The following is a 23,974-nucleotide window of genomic DNA, read 5'->3' as shown; positions in this document are numbered from 1 at the left end:
TAACAAAACTGTAACAAAACTGTAACAAAACTGTAACGGTAACAAAACTGTAACAAAACTGTAACGGTAACAAAACTGTAACAAAACTGTAAAGGTAACAAAACTGAAACAAAACTGTAAAGGTAACAAAACTGTAACAAAACTGTAACAAAACTGTAAAGGTAACAAAACTGTAACAAAACTGTAACGGTAACAAAACGGTAACAAAACTGTAACGGTAACACAACTGTAAAGGTAACAAAACTGTAACGGTAACAAAACTGTAACAAAACTGAAAAGGTAGCAAAACTGTAACGGTAACAAAACTGTAACAAAACTGTAACGGTAACAAAACTGTAACGGTAACAAAACTGTAACAAAACTGTAAAGGTAACAAAACTGTAACAAAACTGTAACGGTAACAAAACTAACAAAACTGTAACGGTAACAAAACTGTAAAGGTAACAAAACTGTAACAAAACTAACGGTAACAAAACTGTAACAAAACTGTAACGGTAACAAAACTGTAACAAAACGGTAACAAAACTGTAACAAAACTGTAACGGTAACAAAACTGTAACAAAACTGTAAAGGTAACAAAACTGTAACGGTAACAAAACTGTAACGGTAACAAAACTGTAAAGGTAACAAAACTGTAACGGTAACAAAACTGTAACGGTAACAAAACTGTAACGGTAACAAAACTGTAAAGGTAACAAAACTGTAACAAAACTGTAACAAAACTGTAAAGGTAACAAAACTATAACGGTAACAAAACTGTAACAAAACTGTAACAAACTGTAAGGTAACAAAACTGTAACGGTAACAAAACGGTAACAAAAACTGTAACAAAAAGGTAACAAAACTGTAACAAAACTGTAACAAAACTGTAACAAAACTGTAACGGTAACAAAACTGTAACGGTAACAAAACTGTAAAGGTAACAAAACTGTAACAAAACTGTAACGGTAACAAAACTGTAACAAAACTGTAACGGTAACAAAACTGTAAAGGTAACAAAACTGTAACGGTAACAAAACTGTAACAAAACTGTAAAGGTAACAAAACTGTAACGGTAACAAAACTGTAACAAAACTGTAACAAAACTGTAACGGTAACAAAACTGTAACGGTAACAAAACTGTAAAGGTAACAAAACTGTAAAGGTAACAAAACTGTAACAAAACTGTAACGGTAACAAAACTGTAACAAAACTGTAACGGTAACAAAACTGTAACAAAACTGTAACGGTAACAAAACTGTAACAAAACTGTAAAGGTAACAAAACTGTAACGTTAACAAAACTGTAACAAAACTGTAACGGTAACAAAACTGTAACGGTAACAAAACGGTAACAAAACTGTAACAAAACTGTAACGGTAACAAAACTGTAACGGTGACAAAACTGTAACAAAACTGTAAAGGTAACAAAACTGTAACAAAACTGTAACGGTAACAAAACTGTAAAGGTAACAAAACTGTAAAGGTAATAAAACGGTAACAAAAAAACTGTAACGGTAACAAAACTGTAACAAAACTGTAATGGTAACAAAACTGTAACAAAACTGTAACAAAACTGTAACAACACTGTAACGGTAACAAAACTGTAACAAAACTGTAACGGTAACAAAACTGTAACGGTAACAAAACTGTAACGGTAACAAAACTGTAACAAAACTGTAACGGTAACAAAACTGTAACGGTAACAAAACTGTAACAAAACTGGTAACAAAACTGTAACAAAACTGTAACGGTAACAAAACTGTAACGGTAACAAAACTGTAACAAAACTGTAAAGGTAACAAAACTGTAAAGGTAACAAAACTGTAACAAAACTGTAACGGTAACAAAACTGTAACGGTAACAAAACTGTAACGGTAACAAAACTGTAACGGTAACAAAACTAACGGTAACAAAACTGTAACGGTAACAAAACTGTAACAAAACTGTAACGGTAACAAAACTGTAACAAAACTGTAACGGTAACAAAACTGTAACAAAACTGTAACGGTAACAAAACTGTAACAAAACTGTAACGGTAACAAAACTGTAACAAAACTGTAAAGGTAACAAAACTGTAAAGGTAACAAAACTGTAAAGGTAACAAAACTGTAACAAAACTGTAACGGTAACAAAACTGTAACAAAACTGTAACGGTAACAAAACTGTAACGGTAACAAAACTGTAACAAAACTGGTAACAAAACTGTAACGGTAACAAAACTGTAACGGAAACAAAACTGTAACAAAACTGTAACGGTAACAAAACTGTAACGGTAACAAAACTGTAAAGGTAACAAAACTGTAACAAAACTGTAACGGTAACAAAACTGTAAGGTAACAAAACTGTAACAAAACTGTAAAGGTAACAAAACTGTAAAGGTAACAAAACTGTAAACAAAACTGTAAAGGTAACAAAACTGTAACGGTAACAAAACTGTAACGGTAACAAAACTGTGTAACAAAACGGAAACAAAACTGTAACAAAACTGTAACGGTAACAAAACTGTAACAAAACGGTAACAAAACTGTAACAAAGGTAACAAAACTGTAACAAAACTGTAACGTAACAAAACTGTAACAAAACTGTAAACGGTAACAAAACTGTAAAGGTAACAAAACTGTAAAGGTAACAAAAAAGGTAACAAAACTGTAACTGTAACAAAACTGTAACAAAAAACGGTAACAAAACTGTAACAAAACTGGTAACAAAACTGTAACAAAACTGTAAGGTAAAACTGTAACAAAACTGTAACAAAACGGTAACAAAACTGTAAAGGTAACTGTAAAAACTGTAACGGTAACAAAACTGTAACAAAACGGTAACAAAACTGTAAAGGTAACAAAACTGTAACAACAAAACTGTAAACGGTAACAAAACTGTAAGGTAACAAAACTGTAAAGGTAACAAAAAACGGTAACAAAACTGTAAAGGTAACAAAACTGTAACAAAACTGTAACGGTAACAAAACTGTAACGGTAACAAAACTGTAAAGGTAACAACTGTAACGGTAACAAAACTGTAACGGTAACAAAACTGTAACGGTAACAAAACTGTAATGGTAACAAAACTGTAATGGTAACAAAACTGTAACGGTAACAAAACTGTAACAAAACTGTAAAGGTAACAAAACTGTAAAGGTAACAAAACTGTAACAAAACTGTAACGGTAACAAAACTGTAAAGGTAACAAAACTGTAACGGTAACAAAACCTGTAACGGTAACAAAACTGTAACGGTAACAAAACTGTAACAAAACTGTAACAAAACGGTAACAAAACTGTAACGGTAACAAAACTGTAACAAAACTGTAACGGTAACAAAACTGTAAAGGTAACAAAACTGTAACGGTAACAAAACTGTAATGGTAACAAAACTGTAAAGGTAACAAAACTGTAAAGGTAACACAACTGTAACAAACTGTAAAGGTAACAAAACTGTAACGGTAACAAAACTGTAACGGTAACAAAACTGTAACGGTAACAAAACTGTAACGGTAACAAAACTGTAACGGTAACAAAACTGTAACAAAACTGTAACGGTAACAAAACTGTAACAAAACTGTAAAGGTAACAAAACTATAACGGTAACAAAACTGTAAAGGTAACAAAACTGTAACAAAACTGTAACGGTAACAAAACTGTAACGGTAACAAAATATGGCTATTAAGTGTTGAAAGGAAAGTAAATATCTAAAAACTGCCTTCTGGAATCAACTACTGCCGAGGTAGGTGAAAAATCATGTCAGTTTCTATTCCCGAAAAAACTACCCCTTTAAATATCTTATAGTGTGTGTTTGAAACCAGAACACTGGACAAAGAAGTTTAAAGCTGTTTTTTTGCTAAGCATCCAACTTTTTTGTTGTTGTTTGCAAATGGCTTTGAATTTCTCTGCAATATTTTCAGGTATGATAAAATGAATAGCAGCTTTCAACCCTTTTCAGTGGCATGCTGAAAGAGTCATACAGTAGTTGAGCATCACCTTATGTATACTTAGCAGTACAAAATATCATTCAGGAGAATGGACATTTACAGAATGTTCAGATATACTGTAAATGTATAGGGTAGATCAATTACGACAGTCAGATATATTGTAATAGTATAGGGGTTCATTTCTATCTTTGACATGCAGTTCCAGATACAACACCACCATTAGTCGAAGGCATCTAATCATATAGTTTATGAAAAGTATTCAAATATTGTTTATAAAGTAGTTGCTTTCTCAGATCTGTATTCTCTAATAGTTAAATTGTTCTGTTACTTTTGGAGATCTTTATTAAAATAGTTTTAAAAAGTAGTCATTTTTGGGGTATCTGTATTTAAATAGTTAGTCGCGTCCAAACTAACAATTTGGTCCCCTACCCACCAAAAAAGACTTTACACAAAGCATAATTGAAACTACAGTTACCTCAGGTCTGGTTTCTTTCCCACAATTTCTCCAGCCAAATAGTATTCCCACAGTTCAGAGTATATCAGCTGTGACGGAACCATAATGTCCTCAATGTCAGTTGCATGAAATGTTTGGTTTGTTGCTGATTTATGACTTACGGTCTGATTGCAGTGTGGACAGACACTGCTTCCCAGTGGCCATAGCATCACTGCAGATTGTGACCTATAGACTAACTATGATTAGATGTTTGGGTCGTAATGAAGACTCCGAGCGCAGTATCCATGCTGTATGGTTAGTATCTTACTTGGCTCTTTTAGGTATGATTTGCGACTTGGATCCATTGACTCAAATCAAGGATATCTCGTATTTGTTTCCCGCGTTCCTTCCCTTGACTAACTGTGCTGTTTGTCCCTGTAGGGGAACCCTCCTCCTGCTTCTGTCAATATGCACATTGTCTGCCGGAGAAGACTACCGAGCACAAGGTAAGCAGCCTCCACCTCCCCACCTCAACTCCATCTCTACATTGTAACAGTCTACACCAAACCTATGTCTGACCCACATCCATTAGCCGTTTCTGTTGCCATATATTTGTCGTCTGTTGTGGATGAGAGAGTGACCTTCTCTAGCTGTAAAGGGATGTCACTTTACAAAAGCCTGGTTGACGATGGCCTGTTCTTTCTTCCAAATGGAAACAGTTTAGCCATTCAAAGTGTTGAGTGTTACAGGGGCCTTGTGTGGGTGTGATAGGCATGGGTCTTAGTTGGACCAAGTGACATTTGACTTGTTGGCACCAGGCAGTATCTGAGAGGGAGGGTGAATACTGACTCCTGGTTGTAGAGTTGGACAATGCCAGCACTTCTAATTTGTTGTTGCCATTGCTTTAGCGGTTCAAACTTGCCCAGAGAATGATACTACGTAAAATATGTGATGTATGACATTATGCGATCATCAAGGACAGGAAATCTTCTTTGTTATGTGTTATTATTGGTATGTGGAGCTACTCTCCTCTTCCCATTATTTTTTAAAACCGTTTCTTTACATGCTCTTGGTCGTCAGGTCCTAGAATACAGGCAGAGACAGCCCAAATAGTCAGTCTCTCTCTCTCGCTCCCTCTCAAAGGTTACAAAAGAATAACACATTTCACATATATTATTTGCGAGACAAATATGGGTTGTATTTGTGGCAACAGGTCACAAATCTTGCTGCTGTGATGGGACACTGTGGTATTTCACCCAATAGATATGGGAGTTTATCACAACTCCCATATTTCAAATTCTTTATGGGTCTGTGTAATCTAAGGGAAATATGTGTCTCTAATATGGTCATACATTTGGCTCAGTTTCCACCTCATTTTGTGGGCAGTGTGCGCATATCCTGTCTTCTCTTGATAGCTAGGTCTGCCTATGGTGGCCTTTCTCAATGTTAATTTGTAATAATTGTTTAGTTCTCTCATGATTTGGTTGGGTCTAATTGTGTTGCTGTCCTGGGGCTCTGTGGGGTCTGTTTGTGTTTGTGAACAGAGCCCCAGAACCATCTTGTTTAGGGGACTCTTCTCCAGGCTCATCTCTCTGTAGGTGATGGCATTGTTATGAAAGGTTTGAAAATCTCTTCCTTTTTGGTGGTGGAATAATTTAATGGCTCTTTTCTGGATTTTGACCATTATTGTTTATCGGCCTAATTCTGCTCTGCATGCATTATTTGGTGTTTTAAGTTGTACACTGAGGATATTTTTGCAGAATTCTGCATGCATAGTCTTAATTTGGTGTTTGTCCCGTTTAGTAAATTCTTGGTTGGTGAGCGGACCCCAGACCTCACAACCGTAAAGGGTAATGGGTTCTATAACTAATTCAAGTATTTTTAGCCAGATCCTAATTGGGATGTTGATTTTTATGTTCCTTTTGATGGCATAGCAGGCCCTTCTTGCCTTGTCTCGCAGATCGTTCACAGCTTTGTGGAAGTTACCTGTGGCTCTGATGTTTAGGCCGAGGTATGTATAGTTTTTTGTGTGCTCTAGGGCATGTAGTCCCAAACTGGGGAACCTCAGGGGTACGCAAAATTAAAATGTGATTCACATTTCTTTTTTATAACTACATTTAATTGTTTTTAAAAATGTTATTCTTCACATTTTCAAACAGTCCATTTAGTAAGTCCTGCATCCATTGAGACACATACCAGCTCTACTGGTAGTACCGCTGAAATACAGTTGAATTCAGAAGTTTACATACACTTAGGTTGGAATCATTAAAACTCATTTTTCAACCACTGTCTTGTTAACAAACTATAGTTTTGGCAAGTCGGTTCGGTCATCCACTTTGTGAATAATATTTCCAACAATTGTTTACAGACAGATTATTTCCCTGTATCACAATTCCAGTGGGTCAGAAGTTCACATGCACTAAGTTGACTGTGCCTTTAAACAGCTTGGCAATTATGTCATGGCTTTAGAAGCTTCTGATAGGCTAATTGACATCATTTGAGTCAATTGGAGGTGTACCTGTGGATGTATTTCAAGGCCTAAACTCAATGCCTCTTTGCTTGACATCATGGGAAAATCAAAAGAAATCAGCCAAGACCTCAGAAAAAAATTGTAGAACTCCACAAGTCTGGTTCATCCTTTGGAGCAATTTCCTAATGCCTGAAGGTACCACGTTCATCTGTACAAACAATAGTATGCAAGTATAAACACTATGGGACCAGGCAGCCGTCATACCGCTCAGGAAGGAGGCGCGTTCTGTCTCCTAGAGATGAATGTACTTTGGTGCGAAAAGTGCAAATCAATCCCAGAACAACAGCAAAGGACCTTGTGAAGATGCTGGAGGAAACAGGTACAAAAGTATCTATATCCATAGTAAAACGAGTCCTATATCGACATAACCTGAAAGACCACTCAGCAAGGAAGAAGCCACTGCTTCAAAACCTCCGTAAAAAAGCCAGACTACGGTTTGCAACTGCACATGGGGACAAAGATCGTACTTTTGGAGAAATGTCCTCTGGTCTGATTAAACAGAAATGAACTGTTTGGCCATAATGACCATCGTTATGTTAGGAGTAAAAAGTGGGAGGCTTGCAAGCCAAAGACACCATCCCAACCGTGAAGCACCGTGTCAGCAATTTGTTGTGTGGGTGCTTTGCTGCAGGGGGGACTGGTGCACTTCACAAAATAGATCGCTTCATGAGGAGAAGAATTATGTGGATATATTGAAGCAACATCTCAGACATCAGTCAGGAAGTTAAAGCCTGGTCGCAAATGGATCTTCCAAATGGACAATGACCCTAAGCATACTTCCAAAGTTGTGGCAAAATGGCTTAAGAACAGGAAAGTCAAGGTATTGGAGTGGCCATCATAACGCCCTCAACCCTATAGAACATTTATGGGCAGAACTGATAAAGCATGTGCGAGCAAGGAGGCCTACAAACCTGACTCAGTTACACCAGCTCTGTCAGGAGGAATGGGACAACATTCACAGAACTTATTCTCGGGAAGCTTGTGGAAGGCTACCCAAAAAGTTTAACCCAAGTTATTCAAATATTTAAAGGCAATGCAACCAAATACTAATTGAGTATGTAAACTTCTGATCCACTGGAAATGTAATGAAAGCAATAAAAGCTGAAATATATAATTCTCTCTACTATTATTCTGACATTTCACACTCTTAAAGTGGTGAACCTATCTGACCTAAAACAGACTTTTTTTTACTAGGATTACATATTATGAATTGTGAAAAACTGAGTTTAAATATATTTGGCTAAGGTGTATGTAAACTTCCAACTTCAACTGTAGATAATAAACAAAAGTATTAAGTCTGCTCCTGCTATGCCCCCCACTGCTCATCCTGTGTCTCCTTGACCTGCCGCCACTCCCCCAGTGCTCTGTCCCTCTGTGTGTGTGATTGTGTGGGCGGAGACAGGTGTGCTGGAGTTAGAGCCGATCCCCACCAGCTGCAACCTGTTCCATAATCAAGACCTCTACAAATACTCAGTCATGCCACTTCCAAACTTCCAAATCATAATCTCTGCTCACTCAGTCTACGTTTATAGTCATGTGTTACTATTTAGATCCTGTCCCAACCTCTCTCGCTCCAGCCTCAGCACCTGGTTTCCTGCAACTTGCCTGAGCTTCCACTGGCCTGCACTCCATCTTCCCCCTGTGTTTCAATAAATACCTTGGTTACTTCATCCCAGTCTCCTCGTCTGAGTCTGCTCTTGGATTTCCCTGTTCCACTCCATGTAACAAAAAGTGAAATAAGCAATACAAAAAAATAACAAACATTGCTGTGAGACAGAGAGAGAATGTAGTTGTACTCCCAGGTCAGGCCCTTGTTTCCAGTACCACTGAAGGACAGTCTTTAGTCAGGCAGCTTGAAAATGTGCCATCCAGGCCCATGTCACAGCATACAGTGGCCTGATAGGGAGATGACGACAAATGCATTGCATACTTTTCCTCACCTTAGCATGTACTGCACATGTTGCTAAACAAGTCAACCATTTTGTTAGTTTAGCTGATAAATGGAAATTCATATGCAATATTCAGTTCATAAGCATTTACTAATACCTCTAAGGCAGGGTTTCCCAAACTTGGTCCCCCCCCTCGGTGCACATTTAGTTTTTTGCCCTAGCACTTCACAGCTAATTCAATTAACCAACTCTTCATCAAGCTTTGATTATTTGAATTAGCTGTGTAGTGCTAGGGCAAAATAGTAAACGTGCATAGGGGCGGGGGACCCTGCGCTAGAGCACAGGTAGACATCCCTGGTCCGGGAGTGTCGCAGGCCAGTCACATTTGTTATTTAACCGACCTGGAAGACCAGGTATGTTGAATTTAGGCAATCACTGATCAGTTGATCAGGGCTGCGTTCAGTACATAAAAACGTTATAGAATGTTCCATAGAACGGAAATGGTTTTGTACTGAATGACTAGTTGAAAAACAGGGAGGGGTTGATTTGTGGTTTCAAAATGTACTGCTGCCCTTTAAATTCTTCACTCATTGCTTCAAGCCACACCCCGGGCACACCCACCGAACAGAGCAAACACATTTCAAAGTCTGTTTAAGAACATACAAGAATGTTTTGGGAAAACATGGCGTTCGGTACAAACCATTCCGAAATGTAGCAAACATTCAAGCGAACTGAATGCACCCCTGGTGTGATGCATAGTTTAAACAAAATCCTGCAATGCCTGTGGCACTCCAGGAACAGGGTTGCCTACCCCTGCTCTAGGGTCCAGTGGTGAAAGGACTGCTGTGCAAGGAATATGACAACAGCTTTCTTCCAGGGCTTTACAAAGCGTCTCAGAGTAGGGCTAGTGATCTAGGATAACCTCCTCCTTGTAATTGTAATCGGTGTGAAGCTAGCTAGCGAACCTCAGTGTTGTGATAAGTATGTTGTTTGCTCTATAACCTGTTAATTCATATTCCTTGCGACTGTGATATATAGGCCAAAAAGACATAGACAATCAGAATAAAAATCAACCACACCTTTGTTTTATCACAAAACTAGATAGCAACCTCTGTCCAGTGAAGTCCACAAAGCATATTGCATATACAGTAACAGACAGTTACATGACCTACAGCAGGTCAAGTAAGTTAATATTTCTGACATTTTCGGAACAACTATTGATTTTGTAACCACAGAGTTACCGCAAGTTGTAAAGAAAACTGGAGCTTCTTCCACTGTTCCAGCACCATTTCAACCTCAACATTTCAGCATCATCAAATCACCTCTGCTTAGTCTAATACGGTGACAACTAAAAGATACCAAAACAATTTAGTCCAATCAACATACAGTGGGGCAAAAAAGTATTTAGTCAGCCACCAATTGTGCAAGTTCTCCCACTTAAAAAGATGAGGCCTGTAATTTTCGTCATAGGTACACTTCAACTATGACAGACGAAATGAGAAAAAAATCTAGAAAATTACATTGTAGGATTTTTAATGAATTTATTTGCAAATTATGGTGGAAAATAAGTATTTGGTCAATAACAAAAGTTTATCTCAATACTTTGTTATATACCCTTTGTTGGCAATGACAGAGGTCAAACATTTTCTGTAAGTCTTCACAAGGTTTTCACACACTGTTGCTGGTATTTTGGCCTATTCCTCCATGCAGATCTCCTCTAGAGCAGTGATGTTTTGGGGCTGTTGCTGGGCAACACGGACTTTCAACTCCCTCCAAAGATTTTCTATAGGGTTGAGATCTGGAGACTGGCTAGGCCACTCCAGGACCTTGAAATGCTTCTTACGAAGCCACTCCTTCATTGCCCGGGCGGTGTGTTTGGGATCATTGTCATGCTGAAAGACCCAGCCACGTTTCATCTTCAATGCCTTTGCTGATGGAAGGAGGTTTTCACTCAAAATCTCACGATACATGGCCCCAGTTCTTTCCTTTCGGATCTGTCCTGGTCCCTTTGCAGAAAAACAGCCCCAAAGCATGATGTTTCCACCCCCATGCCACAGTAGATATGGTGTTCTTTGGATGCAACTTACCATTCTTTGTCCTCCAAACACGACGAGTTGAGTTTTTACCAAAAAGTTCTAATTTGGTTTCATCTGACCATATGACATTCTCCCAATCTTCTTCTGGATCATCTAAATGCTCTCTAGCAAACTTCAGACGGGCCTGGACATGTACTGGCTTAAGCAGGGGGACGTCTGGCACTGCAGGATTTGAGTCCCTGGCAGCGTAATGTGTTACTGATGGTAGGCAGTGGTCCCAGCTCTCTGCAGGTCATTCACTAGGTCCCCGTGTGGTTCTGGGATTTTTGCTCACCGTTCTTGTGATCATTTTGACTCCCACGGGGTGAGATCTTTGGAGCCCCAGATCAAGGGAGATTATCAGTGGTATGTCTTCCATTTCCTAATAATTGCTCCCACAGTTTATTTCTTCAAACCAAGCTGCTTACCTATTCCAGATTCAGTCTTGCCAGCCTGGTGCAGGTCTACAATTTTGTTTCTGGTGTCCTTTGACAGCTCTTTGGTCTTGGCCATAGTGGAGTTTGGAGTGTGACTGTTTGAGGTTGTGGACAGGTGTCTTTTATACTGATAACAAGTTCAAACAGGTGCCATTAATACAGGTAACAATTGGAGGACAGAGGAGCCTCTTAAAAGAAGAAGTTACAGGTCTGTGAGAGACAGAAATCTTGCTTGTTTGTAGCTGACCAAATACGTATTTTCCACCATAATTTGCAAATAAATTCATTAAAAATCCTACATATGATTTTCTGGATTTTTTCCTTCTCATTTTGTCTGTCGTAGTTGATACCAATGATGAAAATTACAGGCCCTCTCATCTTTTTAAGTGGGAGATCTTGCACAATTGGTGGCTGACTAAATACTTTTTTGCAACACTGTACATGTATTATATACTGTACAGTGGGGCAAAGATAAACTTGTTGTTAATCCAGCTGCTGTGTCCGATTTCAAAAAGGCTTTACGGCGAAAGCAACACCATGTGATTATGTTAGGACAGCGCCTAGCCACAAAAACCATACAGATATTTTCCAGCCAAGGAGAGCTGTCACAAAATTCAGAAATAGCTTTAAAATTAATCACTTACCTTTGATGATCTTCATCTGGTGGCACTCCCAGGACTCCATGTTACACAATATATGTTTGTTTTGTTCAAGAAAGTTAATATTTACGTCCAAAAACCTCCTTTTTGTTCGCGCGTTTAGAAAAGGAAAGGGAACGAACGTCGCGCTCATGGTCACGCGCCATAAACAACTCATGCCTTTCAGCTGAGCCACTTACTCTGAGTGCTCTTATTCACTCCCCTTTCACAATAGAAGCCTGAAACAACAACAATCTACTGGAAGCCTTGGGAAGTGCAATCTGACCCCACAGACACTGGATATTCGATAGGCATTCACTTGAAAACTACAAACCTCAGAATTCCCACTTCCTGGTTGGATTTTTCTCAGGTTTTCACCTGCCATATGAGTTCTGTTATACTCACAGACATTATTTGAACAGTTTTGAAAACGTTAGAGTGTTTAATTAATTAACTTATTATATGCATATTCTAGCTTCTGGGCCTGAGTAATAGGCAGTTTACTCTGGGTACGCTTTTCATTCAAACCTCCCAATGCTGCCCCAAATCCCAAAGAGGTTTTAAGGGCTTGTAAGTTGCATTCGGTGCATTTGACAAATATAATATGATTTGATTTGATTTGACCTATGTGTCCCTTATAGCGGCTAGCCGACCTAAGTCTTGGATGCATGCCTCCACACGAAAATGCCAGAAATCAGTAGATACGTAATTTTCAACAGGTACCAGCACTGTATGTGAAGCTAGCCACAATAGTGGAATTTGCGGTTCGCCTTCAAAATAAAGGTCCCACATTGAAACGGATACAAATACTGTAATCATGTCATATTTGCACTAGATGATGCTTAACAAGTTTGGATATGTTGTTATATGAATTCAACAAAAATAAATAATTTGTTAATTTGACAAAGGACAAATGAGTTTAAATCACACTGTGGATGTATTAGACTTCATAATTGCATTGGGGGCATACATATATTTCACTGTATAGCCTTGCCTATGGATTGTGAATCAATTAAATGGGGTATCAGCCAATTCAGTGACACCCACAGAACACAACTGTGAAGACTTTACACACATTATCATAGCAGCTCTTATTGGAGGACTTTGACTGGGGCGAAATCACCTCCCCAGTCAGTCTATTGTGCGTGTTAGACATTCATATTGCAAATGTACATTCTTACCTATGGGTCCATGAAATGGGGTATCAGCCTACTCAGTGACATCCACAGAAGACTCCAGCGTCCTGGGGACCCTAAGGGGTGCACGTTTAGTTTTTTGCCTGAGCAGTAAATAGCTGATTCAAATAATCAAAGCTTGATGATGATGAGTTGTTTGAATCAGCTGTGTAGTGCTAGGGAAAAAATAAATAAATAAATGTGCAACCAAGGGAGGCCCCAGGACTGAATTTAGGAAACGTTGGTTAACACAAATATTAACATCATAGCTCTTATTGCAGGAATTGAAATGAGCCACATTAGCTCACCAGTGAAACTACTATGTGTATCGAACATTCATATTCCAATGTACAGCCTTACCTATGGATCTTGGGTCCTTGAAATGTGGTATCAGCCTACTCAGTGACATCTAAAGAAGAACACAACTGTGAAGAGTTCATACATAATAACATCATAGCTCTTATAGCAGGACTTTTACTGTGGGAAACCACTTCACTATACAGCCTATTGACTGGTGAGCTAATGTCGCTCATTAAACAAATACGTACAATGTTGTGCTGTTTACAGTTCAGGCATAGATCTATTTCCAAAGATAATGGTCTCCAATGTCACTCTGTTTGAATCTCCATTTTAGAGTATTCTATGATCGCTGAATCCATACGGCTTTTTGCTAAGTGTTTCCACGTGTACGTTTTAATGATACAAATTGGACAGAGGTAAATGTCAGCCACCATCTGTTACCCCTTCCTCCCCTAAATTTCTGCTGTTAACATTTATACTACGCTTTTCTGAATAACTTATTAGCTGTTCCATTTGACCCGTTGCCAAGATGAAAGGTTGCAAGGTCATATATGTGCAACTCGTTCTAAAATAGCTTACTGCTTTGATGTCTAATTATTTATCAGTCTCCATTCTTGACTCTTTTTTTTTTTTTTTTTTTTTTTTTTTACTGTGGTGAGTGTGGGTTTTGCATGCCCCCAAAGAAGCTATTTCCTTTGCCATATATCTTATGCGTGCGTGCATGCAAACTGCTGGTTAAGTTCTCTTCACTCCTGTTCTGCCAAATCAATAAAAACAGTCTTTGAAAAGCTCCCTGAGCAGCTCAATGAGCTTGGGGGGGATGAGCTGTTTCAAAGGAAACTAGTGTCTCTGGATTAGGAATGAAAATACCTTCCACTGCTCAATTCTCCTCCAACTCCTCCTCCTCCCTCCTACCCCTCCTCCTCCCTCCTACCCCTCCTCCTCCCTCCTACCCCTCCTTCTCCTCTCCTACTCTTCCCAGGATCTCCCCACTGACATTCTCCTATTTCCTGGATTCCACTGAGCGTACACATCAGTCTGCCAGTTTGTCCTCCTTCACACACACACACACACACACACACACACACACACACACACACACACACACACACACACACACACACACACACACACACACACACACACACACACACACACACACACACACACACACACACACACACACACAGAGAGAGAGAGAGTTGTGTCTTCTGTAAAGCAGCTGAGTTTTGATTCCTTTTGCTTCTTATGTCCATAATATATGTAATACCTATTTTTTTTCTCATTTGTCATATCATATGCTTTTTCAAAAATATTGTGCCATGCTGTTGACATTTGTAATGCTTCCCTTTAGTCATGTTATACCCTGATTCAAAGCTTAGATAGCTACCGTGCTGAAAAAAAACGCTTCACTACTTTTTAAACTACTTTGTAAACACGGTTCTCTTGCTGAACTTCAGTTAAAGCAGGTCTGACATGTCGTTCGAGGAATCACCTGGGAGAGAGGGAAATTCATGACTCAGCAGGAGATAAGATCATGAATCTCTGGTGGCAGATTGATTCAAACAAGCTGTTTGAAACATACACGCACACATATATTATTGTGTGGTAGTACTGTACCATCTATCTCTCTATAGTCTCCTGTCTGGAGATGATTGTGGACTACAGGGATAAGAGGACCGAGCACGCCCCCATTCTGCTGCAGTGGAGTAGGTTGAGAGCTTCATGTTCCTTGGTGTCCACATCACCAACAAACTAACATTGTCCAAGCACACCAAGACAGTCGTAAAAAGACTGACTGAAAAGATTTGGCATGGGTCCTCAGATCCTCAAAAGGTTCTACAGCAGCACCATTGAGAGCATCCTGACTGGTTGCATCCCTGCCTGGTATGGCAACTGCTTGGCCTCCGACCACAAGGCACTACAGAGGGTAGTGCGTATGGCCCAATGCATCACTGGGGCCAAACGTCCTGCCATCCAAGATGGCACCATACCAGGTGGTGTCAGAGGAAGGCACTAAAAATTGTCAAAGACTCCAGCCACCCTAGTCATAGCCTGTTCTCTCTGCTACCGCATGGCAAGCAGTAACGGAGCGCCAAGTCTAGGTACAAAAGGCTTCTACACAGATTCTACCCCCAAGCCATAAGACTCCTGAACATCTAGTCAAATGGCTACCCAGACTATTCACATTGCCCTCCCCTCTCCACACCACTGCCCCTCTCTGTTGTCATCTATGCATAGTCACTTTCATTAACTCTACCTACATGTACATACTACCTCAACTAACCGGTGCCCCCGCACATTGACTCTGTACCCGGCACCCCCCTTTATATATAGTTAATTTAACTGCTGCTCTTTAATTACTTTTTACTTTTATCTCTTATTCTTCTCCGTCTTTCTTTTTTTTTAAACTGCACTTTTAGTTAGGGGCTCGTAAGTAAGCAATTAACTGTAAGGTCTACACCTCTTGTATTCGGCGCATGTGACTAATAAAATTGGATTAGATTTGGAACCCAGCTGCATGGCTCACTTGCCTGGCTGTGTGAGGAAGACTATGGGTAATCTGTGATGTCAGTGTGGCCTTCCACCTATATATTCACTAAATGGTCCTCTTCTACTTGCTTTCCGTTCTTTTTTCATAATTGTCTTTCTTCTTCTTCCTTCATCTCCTTTCCTACCTCCTTTTCCACTAGCATTTGTATATACAGTGCATTGAGTAATCCCCTACTACCACCATGTTTCACTGGAGGTAGTGATGATGCTGATGTCCTCTTCCTATTACTGTTTGTAAGATTTTAAGATGTTGCACGGGTCTGACTGTTTAACTTACAGCTCTCTCCTCCACAGGTGTCGATATCCTCCATCAGCTGGGCCTCACCGGCAGCAGAGAGACGCTCTCCTCTGGGATCGGCTCGCCCTCTCCTCCATCCTCACCCCCAAGAGCCGGGGTCCTACTCCGCCTGGATGCCCACATTGAAGCCCCCACGGGGAGTCTGTTCCCGCCGGAGCTCGGTGAGGAGTTTTCTGTTGTGGTGAGCCTAAGCTCCTGGCGAGCGAACAATGCTTTCCTTTTCAGCGTGCGTGACAGCAGGAACAAGCTGCAGTTTGGTATCCAGCTGCTGCCCGGGAAGGTGGTCGTGTACACTGCCGAGAAGACCTCCGTCTACTTCAGCTATGACGTGAACAACGGGCGCCAGCACTCTTTCGCTGTGGGCGTGAGGCCACGCTCTGTGTCGTTCCATGCGGACTGCGGGGCGGTGCAGCAGAGAGAGCAGACGCTGACCCGGTCACAGACCCTGGGGTCAGGATCCGGAGGCCTGCTCACCTTAGGAAGGATGAACTCCAAAGCAGCCCAATTCCAGGGCCTCATATGTCAGCTGGATATCTACCCCCTGGCCCAGGCTGCTGCGCGCTACTGCGACTACCTTAAAAGACAATGCCGGCTGGCCGACACTTTCCGATGGCCCCCCAGCTCAGATATGGAGGTTTCCAGCTCCCTGGCTTTCTCTCCTATTCCTCTTTCTCTGGAGTCCCAGATGGTGGTGCCCCCATTGTTGACTGTAGACTCCCACACCCAGCAGACGTCCACCTCGGCCGGATCAGCACCCATCCCCTCTCTGGAGAGGTCCGGAACAATGTATTTAAGCCCCTCAGAGCAGCCACACCTGGGGGTCAGGATCCAGACCCAGAGCTCCCTGCTAGAGCACCTCAACTCCATCCATACCCCCGTCACTGCTGTCCACAACAGCCTGTCCTCAGGCACCCTCAGTGGGCTGGAGGCCCTGGGAATCACCCGCAGAAGTACCACCCCCAGTTACAGATCCAGCCCAACAAGGGGTTCAACCAGGCACTCTCCCCAGTCTGAGAATGACATGGAGGAGAGGAGCCCCAGGAGGCCCCAACGGGTCACCATAGACACCCCAGGTATAAACTCTCCTGTCAAGCAGACTCACCGGAAGGATGGCTTGAGGAACAGCTCCAGCTCTAGGCCTAGGGACTCTAACCCCCAGCTCCAGCCCATTGACCACCTCCTGGACACCCAGTTCAGACCCAATGGCACCACCCTGTACCGGGAGAACCAGGTGGAAACCTCAGAGGAGCATGGCCAGGAAGAGGCCTACGATGTGGACATGGGAGGCTACGACTATGGTTACGAGGATCCAGACTACTTCTACGGAGACTATGACGAAGCTTTCCCCGGACCCAAAGGAGAACCAGGTCCTCCGGTAAGTGTTTGGAATTCATAAATAGATTGAGAGAATGTTGGAAACATTTCTTTAAAGTGTGTTTCCCGCAAGTCAGAGCAGAGGTGTGCATGAGCAATGGGGAAAATGAGCAATTAAGCCTAATTTATTGGGATTATGCATTGAGTGTTCTGTTGGCCCTCTTTCTCAAACACACTCAATAAAGCCCCCCCCCAAAATAAAATAAATAAGTAAATAATTTGGCAGGCCTTTGTATTGATTTAGAGGCAAGGTGATGGTGTCGAAGCACCTTTTTTTCATGTATCAACAGGTGGTTAAAATAACATGTCATTCCTCTTGAAATACTGCCAGTGACTCGTCCTCACACTTGTGAGAGTGGGGAGGGGTGTAATTTATAACTGGGGGTTGCTCCTACAGTCTACCGACAAAAAGAGCATCCAACAGGCTGACATCAGCTAGCTAGCTGTAGAGGTCTTTTTTCTTCTCTTCAGTGAGAACAACATTCTGACATTCTGTCATATCGGTGATGCTGATCTAATGCTTATGGCCACATGGCAGCCTCAGAGGGACACGGCTGATTGAGGTGTTTCCAAGTCAGTGGTGTTGCTGCTCAACCTTTCTCCTCAAGTACTTAAAGCCACAATCTGTCATTTTATTTGATCATTGAAAAGCAGTCACTATAATTATTACAGATTGCACCTTTACCGAGAGTAAGTCCGAGACCAACTTCTGTTTCTCTAATTCAACTCCATGAGCCTAGAGCTGGTAGACAATTGTTTTTGGAGGCCAACCAAACCTGGTTACCAGGAGGTGATAGGTCAAGGAGTCAGATAGTCCTCCTTGACTAAGCTACTGTATGTGTTCTCTTTAGCAACCGTCTCTGACAGGCTCCATATTTAGGATGACGGGTCAGCGCAAGGACAATGGGTCAGTGTGTGATTGTGATGTCACCACATCCCATCCTGCACTCAGAGCTACAGATTGAGGACATGTCCAGGTTCTGTTCAGCGTTCTCCTGTGCTCCATACTCTCCCGTGTTCAGTGCTCCCTGCTCCGTGCTTCATTTGCCTGCTCTGGAGCATGGAAGTACAGTGAATGGAACACTGATTGTATCTCATCCTCACATAGGTTTTGGCTCTGGCTCCAGATAGTCAGTAGAGAAGCATAACATTAAACACAGGTGATGAATATGAATAACTCTTTAAACCCTTTGTTTTACAGCCCATTATTTAGCAGATACCCAGCTAGCACATAACGTTCTGAGAACCATATGTTTCTTTGAGCTTGGTGAGCACGTGGTTGTCCTATTATTTAGCAGATACCCAGCTAGCACATAACGTTCTGAGAACCATATGTTTCTTTGAGCTTGGTGAGCACGTGGTTGTCCTATTATTTAGCAGATACCCAGCTAGCACATAACGTTCTGGGAACCATATGTTTCTTTGAGCTTGGTGAGCACGTGGTTGTCCTATTATTTAGCAGATACCCAGCTAGCACATAACGTTCTGGGAACCATATGTTTCTTTGAGCTTGGTGAGCACGTGGTTGTCCTATTATTTAGCAGATACCCAGCTAGCACATAACGTTCTGGGAACCATATGTTTCTTTGAGCTTGGTGAGCACGTGGTTGTCCTATTATTTAGCAGATACCCAGCTAGCACATAACGTTCTGGGAACCATATGTTTCTTTGAGCTTGGTGAGCACGTGGTTGTCCTATTATTGAGCAGATACCCAGCTAGCACATAACGTTCTGGGAACCATATGTTTCTTTGAGCTTGGTGAGCACGTGGTTGTCCTATTATTGAGCAGATACCTAGCTAGCACATAACGTTCTGAGAACCATATGTTTCTTTGAGCTTGGTGAGCACGTGGTTGTCCTATTATTTAGCAGATACCCAGCTAGCACATAACGTTCTGAGAACCATATGTTTCTTTGAGCTTGGTGAGCACGTGGTTGTCCTATTATTGAGCAGATACCCAGCTAGCACATAACGTTCTGGGAACCATATGTTTCTTTGAGCTTGGTGAGCACGTGGTTGTCCTATTATTGAGCAGATACCTAGCTAGCACATAACGTTCTGAGAACCATATGTTTCTTTGAGCTTGGTGAGCACGTGGTTGTCCTATTATTGAGCAGATACCCAGCTAGCACATAACGTTCTGAGAACCATATGTTTCTTTGAGCTTGGTTAGCACGTGGTTGTCCTATGGTTATTTTGTATACAACCTTGCCACAACTTTCTGGGAATGTTGCAGGACAGATGCTTGGCTTTGGAAAGTTCTCAGCTCATTTACTTGATAAATTTAACTTGATAATTTCCTTAGTCTAATAGAACATTTCCTAAAAGTTCAGACATGGTAACATTTACTTACAATTTTGGTAATGTTCTAGGAATGTTCTCCAATGGGTTTGACATTTGGAATGTTTTCAAATAGTTCTGAAAACATTAAGAAACAACGTTTTTCTGTGGGAATTTCAGTACTTCATCATAATGTTTCCTACAGGTTTCCTCATGGTTCTATTTAAAGTCATGTTCTCAAATTGTTCTGTACGTTAAGAAACAACTTTCTTCTGTTCAACTTCTCTTCAACTTCTACAGAACATTACACACAAGTTCCCATGTGGATCTATTTAATGTCATATTTTTACTACATTCTGGGAAAGTTCTCAAAAATGGTGTGACTTAAGAGATGTTTTCCGAACATTCAGATAATGTATGGTCCTCTTTTATGAAAGTTCTTGGCAATATTCTGTGAATGTATTTTTTAAAATTGTACACATTAACATCAGTAAGCTCAGTTACGTTCTCAGAAAATTAAGAAAACTTTCCATAAAAAAACAATAAAATGTTTATAAGTTCTAAGAATGTTATTTAAAAACATACATACTGCTTTTAATCAACAAAACTCTATATCCTCTCTTGTTAAGTGTGTTCAGGTGTGTTGGCCGTTGCAATTACCTACTACTTGGTGCATTAACATTTTTCTATTTTGATTGAGAATTGAGATCCAGTTTGACTCAATGCTGGGATGTGAGAAGAATGTACAGACACTTCAAATGCACTTTAAGAGGGAGGAAGTACAGATTACTCAATCGTCACCTTCATGATTTACTTCCTTTCTCTGAAATACCTTTCACTGCTGGTACTATTAGTGCTACCTAGCCTGGTTCAACCATACTGAACAATAGTGAGTGCAGCGCTAAGTCTGGTTTATCCAGGCTAAGTGTTACCTATAGTAGACAGCAAATTCAAATATATAGTATGGAACATACTGTACAATAAATACAGTTTTAAGGTTTTGTTGGGCCCAACACGCGGCACAGCTGTCATGCTGCTAATATTATCAACAGAGCTTTGTTTTTTTTTGCGTGAAGAAGCCTCATGGTCTCAATTGGCCCTGTTGTTATGGCGAGGAGAATGCGGTAGTAGTGCACTCACTGTTTCCATCAATGTGTCTGTGTTGGAGTGTGGCTCCATGAGCAAGCAGCTGTTTCTGTCGCTGAGACGTTCTCTCTTTGTCCCATTGATATCGACGGAGAGGAATAGATTGTGCAGGACTTCCCCATAACTGCTCGTACGCACACGTACAGTTGAAGTCGGAAGTTCACATACATCTTATCCAAATACATTTAAACTCAGTTTTTCACAATTCCTGACATTTAATCCTGGTAAAAAAAATTCCCTGTCTCAGGTCAGTTAGGATCACCACTTTATTTTAAGAATGTGAAATGTCAGAATAATAACAGAGAGAATGATTTATTTCAGCTTTTATTCTTTCATCACATTCCCAGTGGGTCAGAAATGTACCTACACTCAATTAGTATTTGGTAGCACTGCCTTTAAATTGCTTACCTTGGGTCAAACATTTCAAGTGGCCTTTTGGCCCATTCCTCCTGGCAGAGTTAGAGTAACGGAGTGAGGTTTGTAGGCATCCTTGCTCGCACACACTTTTTCAGTTCTGCCCATACATTTTCTATAGGATTAAGGTCAGGGCTTTGTGATGGCCATTCCAATACATTGACTTTGTTGTCTTTAAGCCATTCTGCCACAACTTTGGAAGTATGCTTGGGGTCATTGTCCATTTGGAAGACCCATTTGAGACCGAGCTTTAACTTCCTGACTGAGGTCTGAGAAGTTTCTTCAATATATCCACATAATTTTCTTCCCTCATGATGCCATCTATTTTGAAGTGCACCAGTCCCTCCTGCAGCAAAGCACCCCCACAATATGATGCTGCCACCTCTCTGCTTCACGGTTTGGATGGTGTTCTTCTGCTTGCAAGCCTCCCCCTTTTTCCTCCAAACATAATGATGGTCATTATGGCCAAACAGTTCTATTTTTGTTTCATCAGACCAGAGGACATTTCTCCAAAAATTACGATCTTTGGACCCATATGCGGTTGCAAACCGTAGTCTGGCTTTTCTTATGGCGGTTTTGGAGCAGTGGCTTCTTCCTTGCTGAGCTGCCTTTCAAGTTATGTTGATATAGGACTTGTTTTACTGTGGATATAGATACTTTTGTACCTGTTTCCTCCAGCATCTTCACAAGGTCCTTTGCTGTTGTTCTGGGATTGATTTGCACTTTTTGCACCAATGTACGTTCATCCCTAGGAGACAGAACGCGTCTCCTTCCTGAGTTGTATGACTGCTGCGTGGTCTCATGGTGTTTATACTTGCGTACTATTGTTTGTACAGATGAACTGGTACCTTCAGGTGTTTGGAAATGGCTTTTTATTCCATTTTTTTCTGAGGTCTTGGCTGATTTCTTTTTCTTTTCCCATGATGTCAAGCAAAGAGGCTCTGAGTTTGAAGGTAGGCCTTGAAATATATCCACAGGTACACCTCCAATTGACTCAAATGATGTCAATAAGCCTATCAGAAGCTTCTAAAGCCATGACATCATCTTTTGGAATTTTCCAAGCTGTTTAAAGGCACAGTCAACTTAGTGTATGCAAACTTCTGACCCACTGGAATTGTGATACAGTGAATTATATGTGAAATAATCTGCATGTAAACACATGTTTTTGTATCCCTTTGTTTATTATTGTGTATCATTCCAAAATAGTTTTTCCATGACTCTCTGTGTGTGTGCATTATGTCCTGACCGTCATACTATTTCATGCTGCTGTATAGCAGCTTGCTACATTGTGAACACAGTGTCATGGGAGTGTGATTCCTCACAAAACAAGGTTTTAGATTTTCATGACATTTATCCATAAGAGGATCCTTTGAAGGAAAGTGTTTTGACATATTTTTTAAATTTTGAGTTGGAATATTTGTGACGTTTATATTTGTGATCTTTTTCTTTTCATCTTTAGAGTTGTATTTTGATTTCAATAACAATTTTCCTTAATTCCTTACCTTAATTTATGAATCTTGAAAAATATTAACATGAATATTGTAAATGTACCCTTTTTGATAAGGCAACGTTTTGGATATATTGTTGAACATAATATACACTACGGGAATATCAAAGTTCCAGACTGGGATCTGTGCTACTTTTAGATCCAATTTGTAAGCATTACTAACAGAGTGAATGTGAAAATGGTTCAAATGGTCACTGTTTGCTGTTGATTTGCAGGGTGATACAGTGGAACAAGTAAAGGGAGGACTGTGATTGGTCACTGTTTGCTGTTGATTTGCAGGGTGATACAGTGGAACAAGTAAAGGGAGGACTGTGATTGGTCACTGTTTTCTGTTGATTTGCAGGGTGATACAGTGGAACAAGTAAAGGGAGGACTGTGATTGGTCACTGTTTGCTGTTGATTTGCAGGGTGATACAGTGGAACAAGTAAAGGGAGGACTGTGATTGGTCACTGTTTGCTGTTGATTTGCAGGGTGATACAGTGGAACAAGTAAAGGGAGGACTGTGATTGGTTACGTTGTCTACTACGCCAATTTTTATGTATGAAATGGGTAATAACTTTAAAACTAGCAAAGATCCCACTCTGGAACTTTTTGTATATATATATATATATATGTGTATTATGTTAACAATATATACAAATATTTGCTAAATACATTCTTTATTTTTGTATATATTGATGTTTATACTTTTCAATATTGTGTGTATCAATTTGTCCTATTGGCAGAGGCTGGTGCTCTCGCCTTAGTTGAATTTTAAGTGGCAGCTGTGCAGAATTTTACGATGAACCATGTGACAATGATTGAGAAATGAAAACGTAATTATTGAAATGAAAATGTGCCTATATATCATGGCTTTCACTCAGATAGGTAGAAATGGTAGGATAAATTGTAAGCTTCCCCAAACATGAAACTTGCGAGCTGCTTATAGTCTTTACTATAACACCCATTAATGTTGTAAATGACTATTGTTGCTGGAAATGGCAGATTTTTTTTATGGAATATCTACATATGCGTA

At 40.5% G+C, this 23,974-nt stretch overlaps 1 protein-coding gene across 1 annotated transcript in view; it reads left to right on the top strand.

The window, feature by feature from the left end:
- The window catches only part of LOC118358617 (collagen alpha-1(XXIV) chain-like), an 88,423-nt gene that overhangs the window by 26,641 nt on the left and 37,808 nt on the right, over window positions 1-23,974 (top strand). Inside the window, exons 2-3 of the mRNA XM_052481151.1 lie at window positions 4,783-4,847; window positions 16,233-17,611. Coding sequence (XP_052337111.1) covers window positions 4,783-4,847; window positions 16,233-17,611 — 1,444 coding nt within the window. The remainder of the gene's footprint in view (window positions 1-4,782; window positions 4,848-16,232; window positions 17,612-23,974) is intronic.

Source organism: Oncorhynchus keta, chromosome 26 (assembly GCF_023373465.1).
Source record: "Oncorhynchus keta strain PuntledgeMale-10-30-2019 chromosome 26, Oket_V2, whole genome shotgun sequence".
NCBI lineage: Eukaryota > Metazoa > Chordata > Actinopteri > Salmoniformes > Salmonidae > Oncorhynchus > Oncorhynchus keta.
Note: the sequence above shows the minus strand (reverse complement) of the source record. Positions and strands in the feature narration are given on the sequence as shown.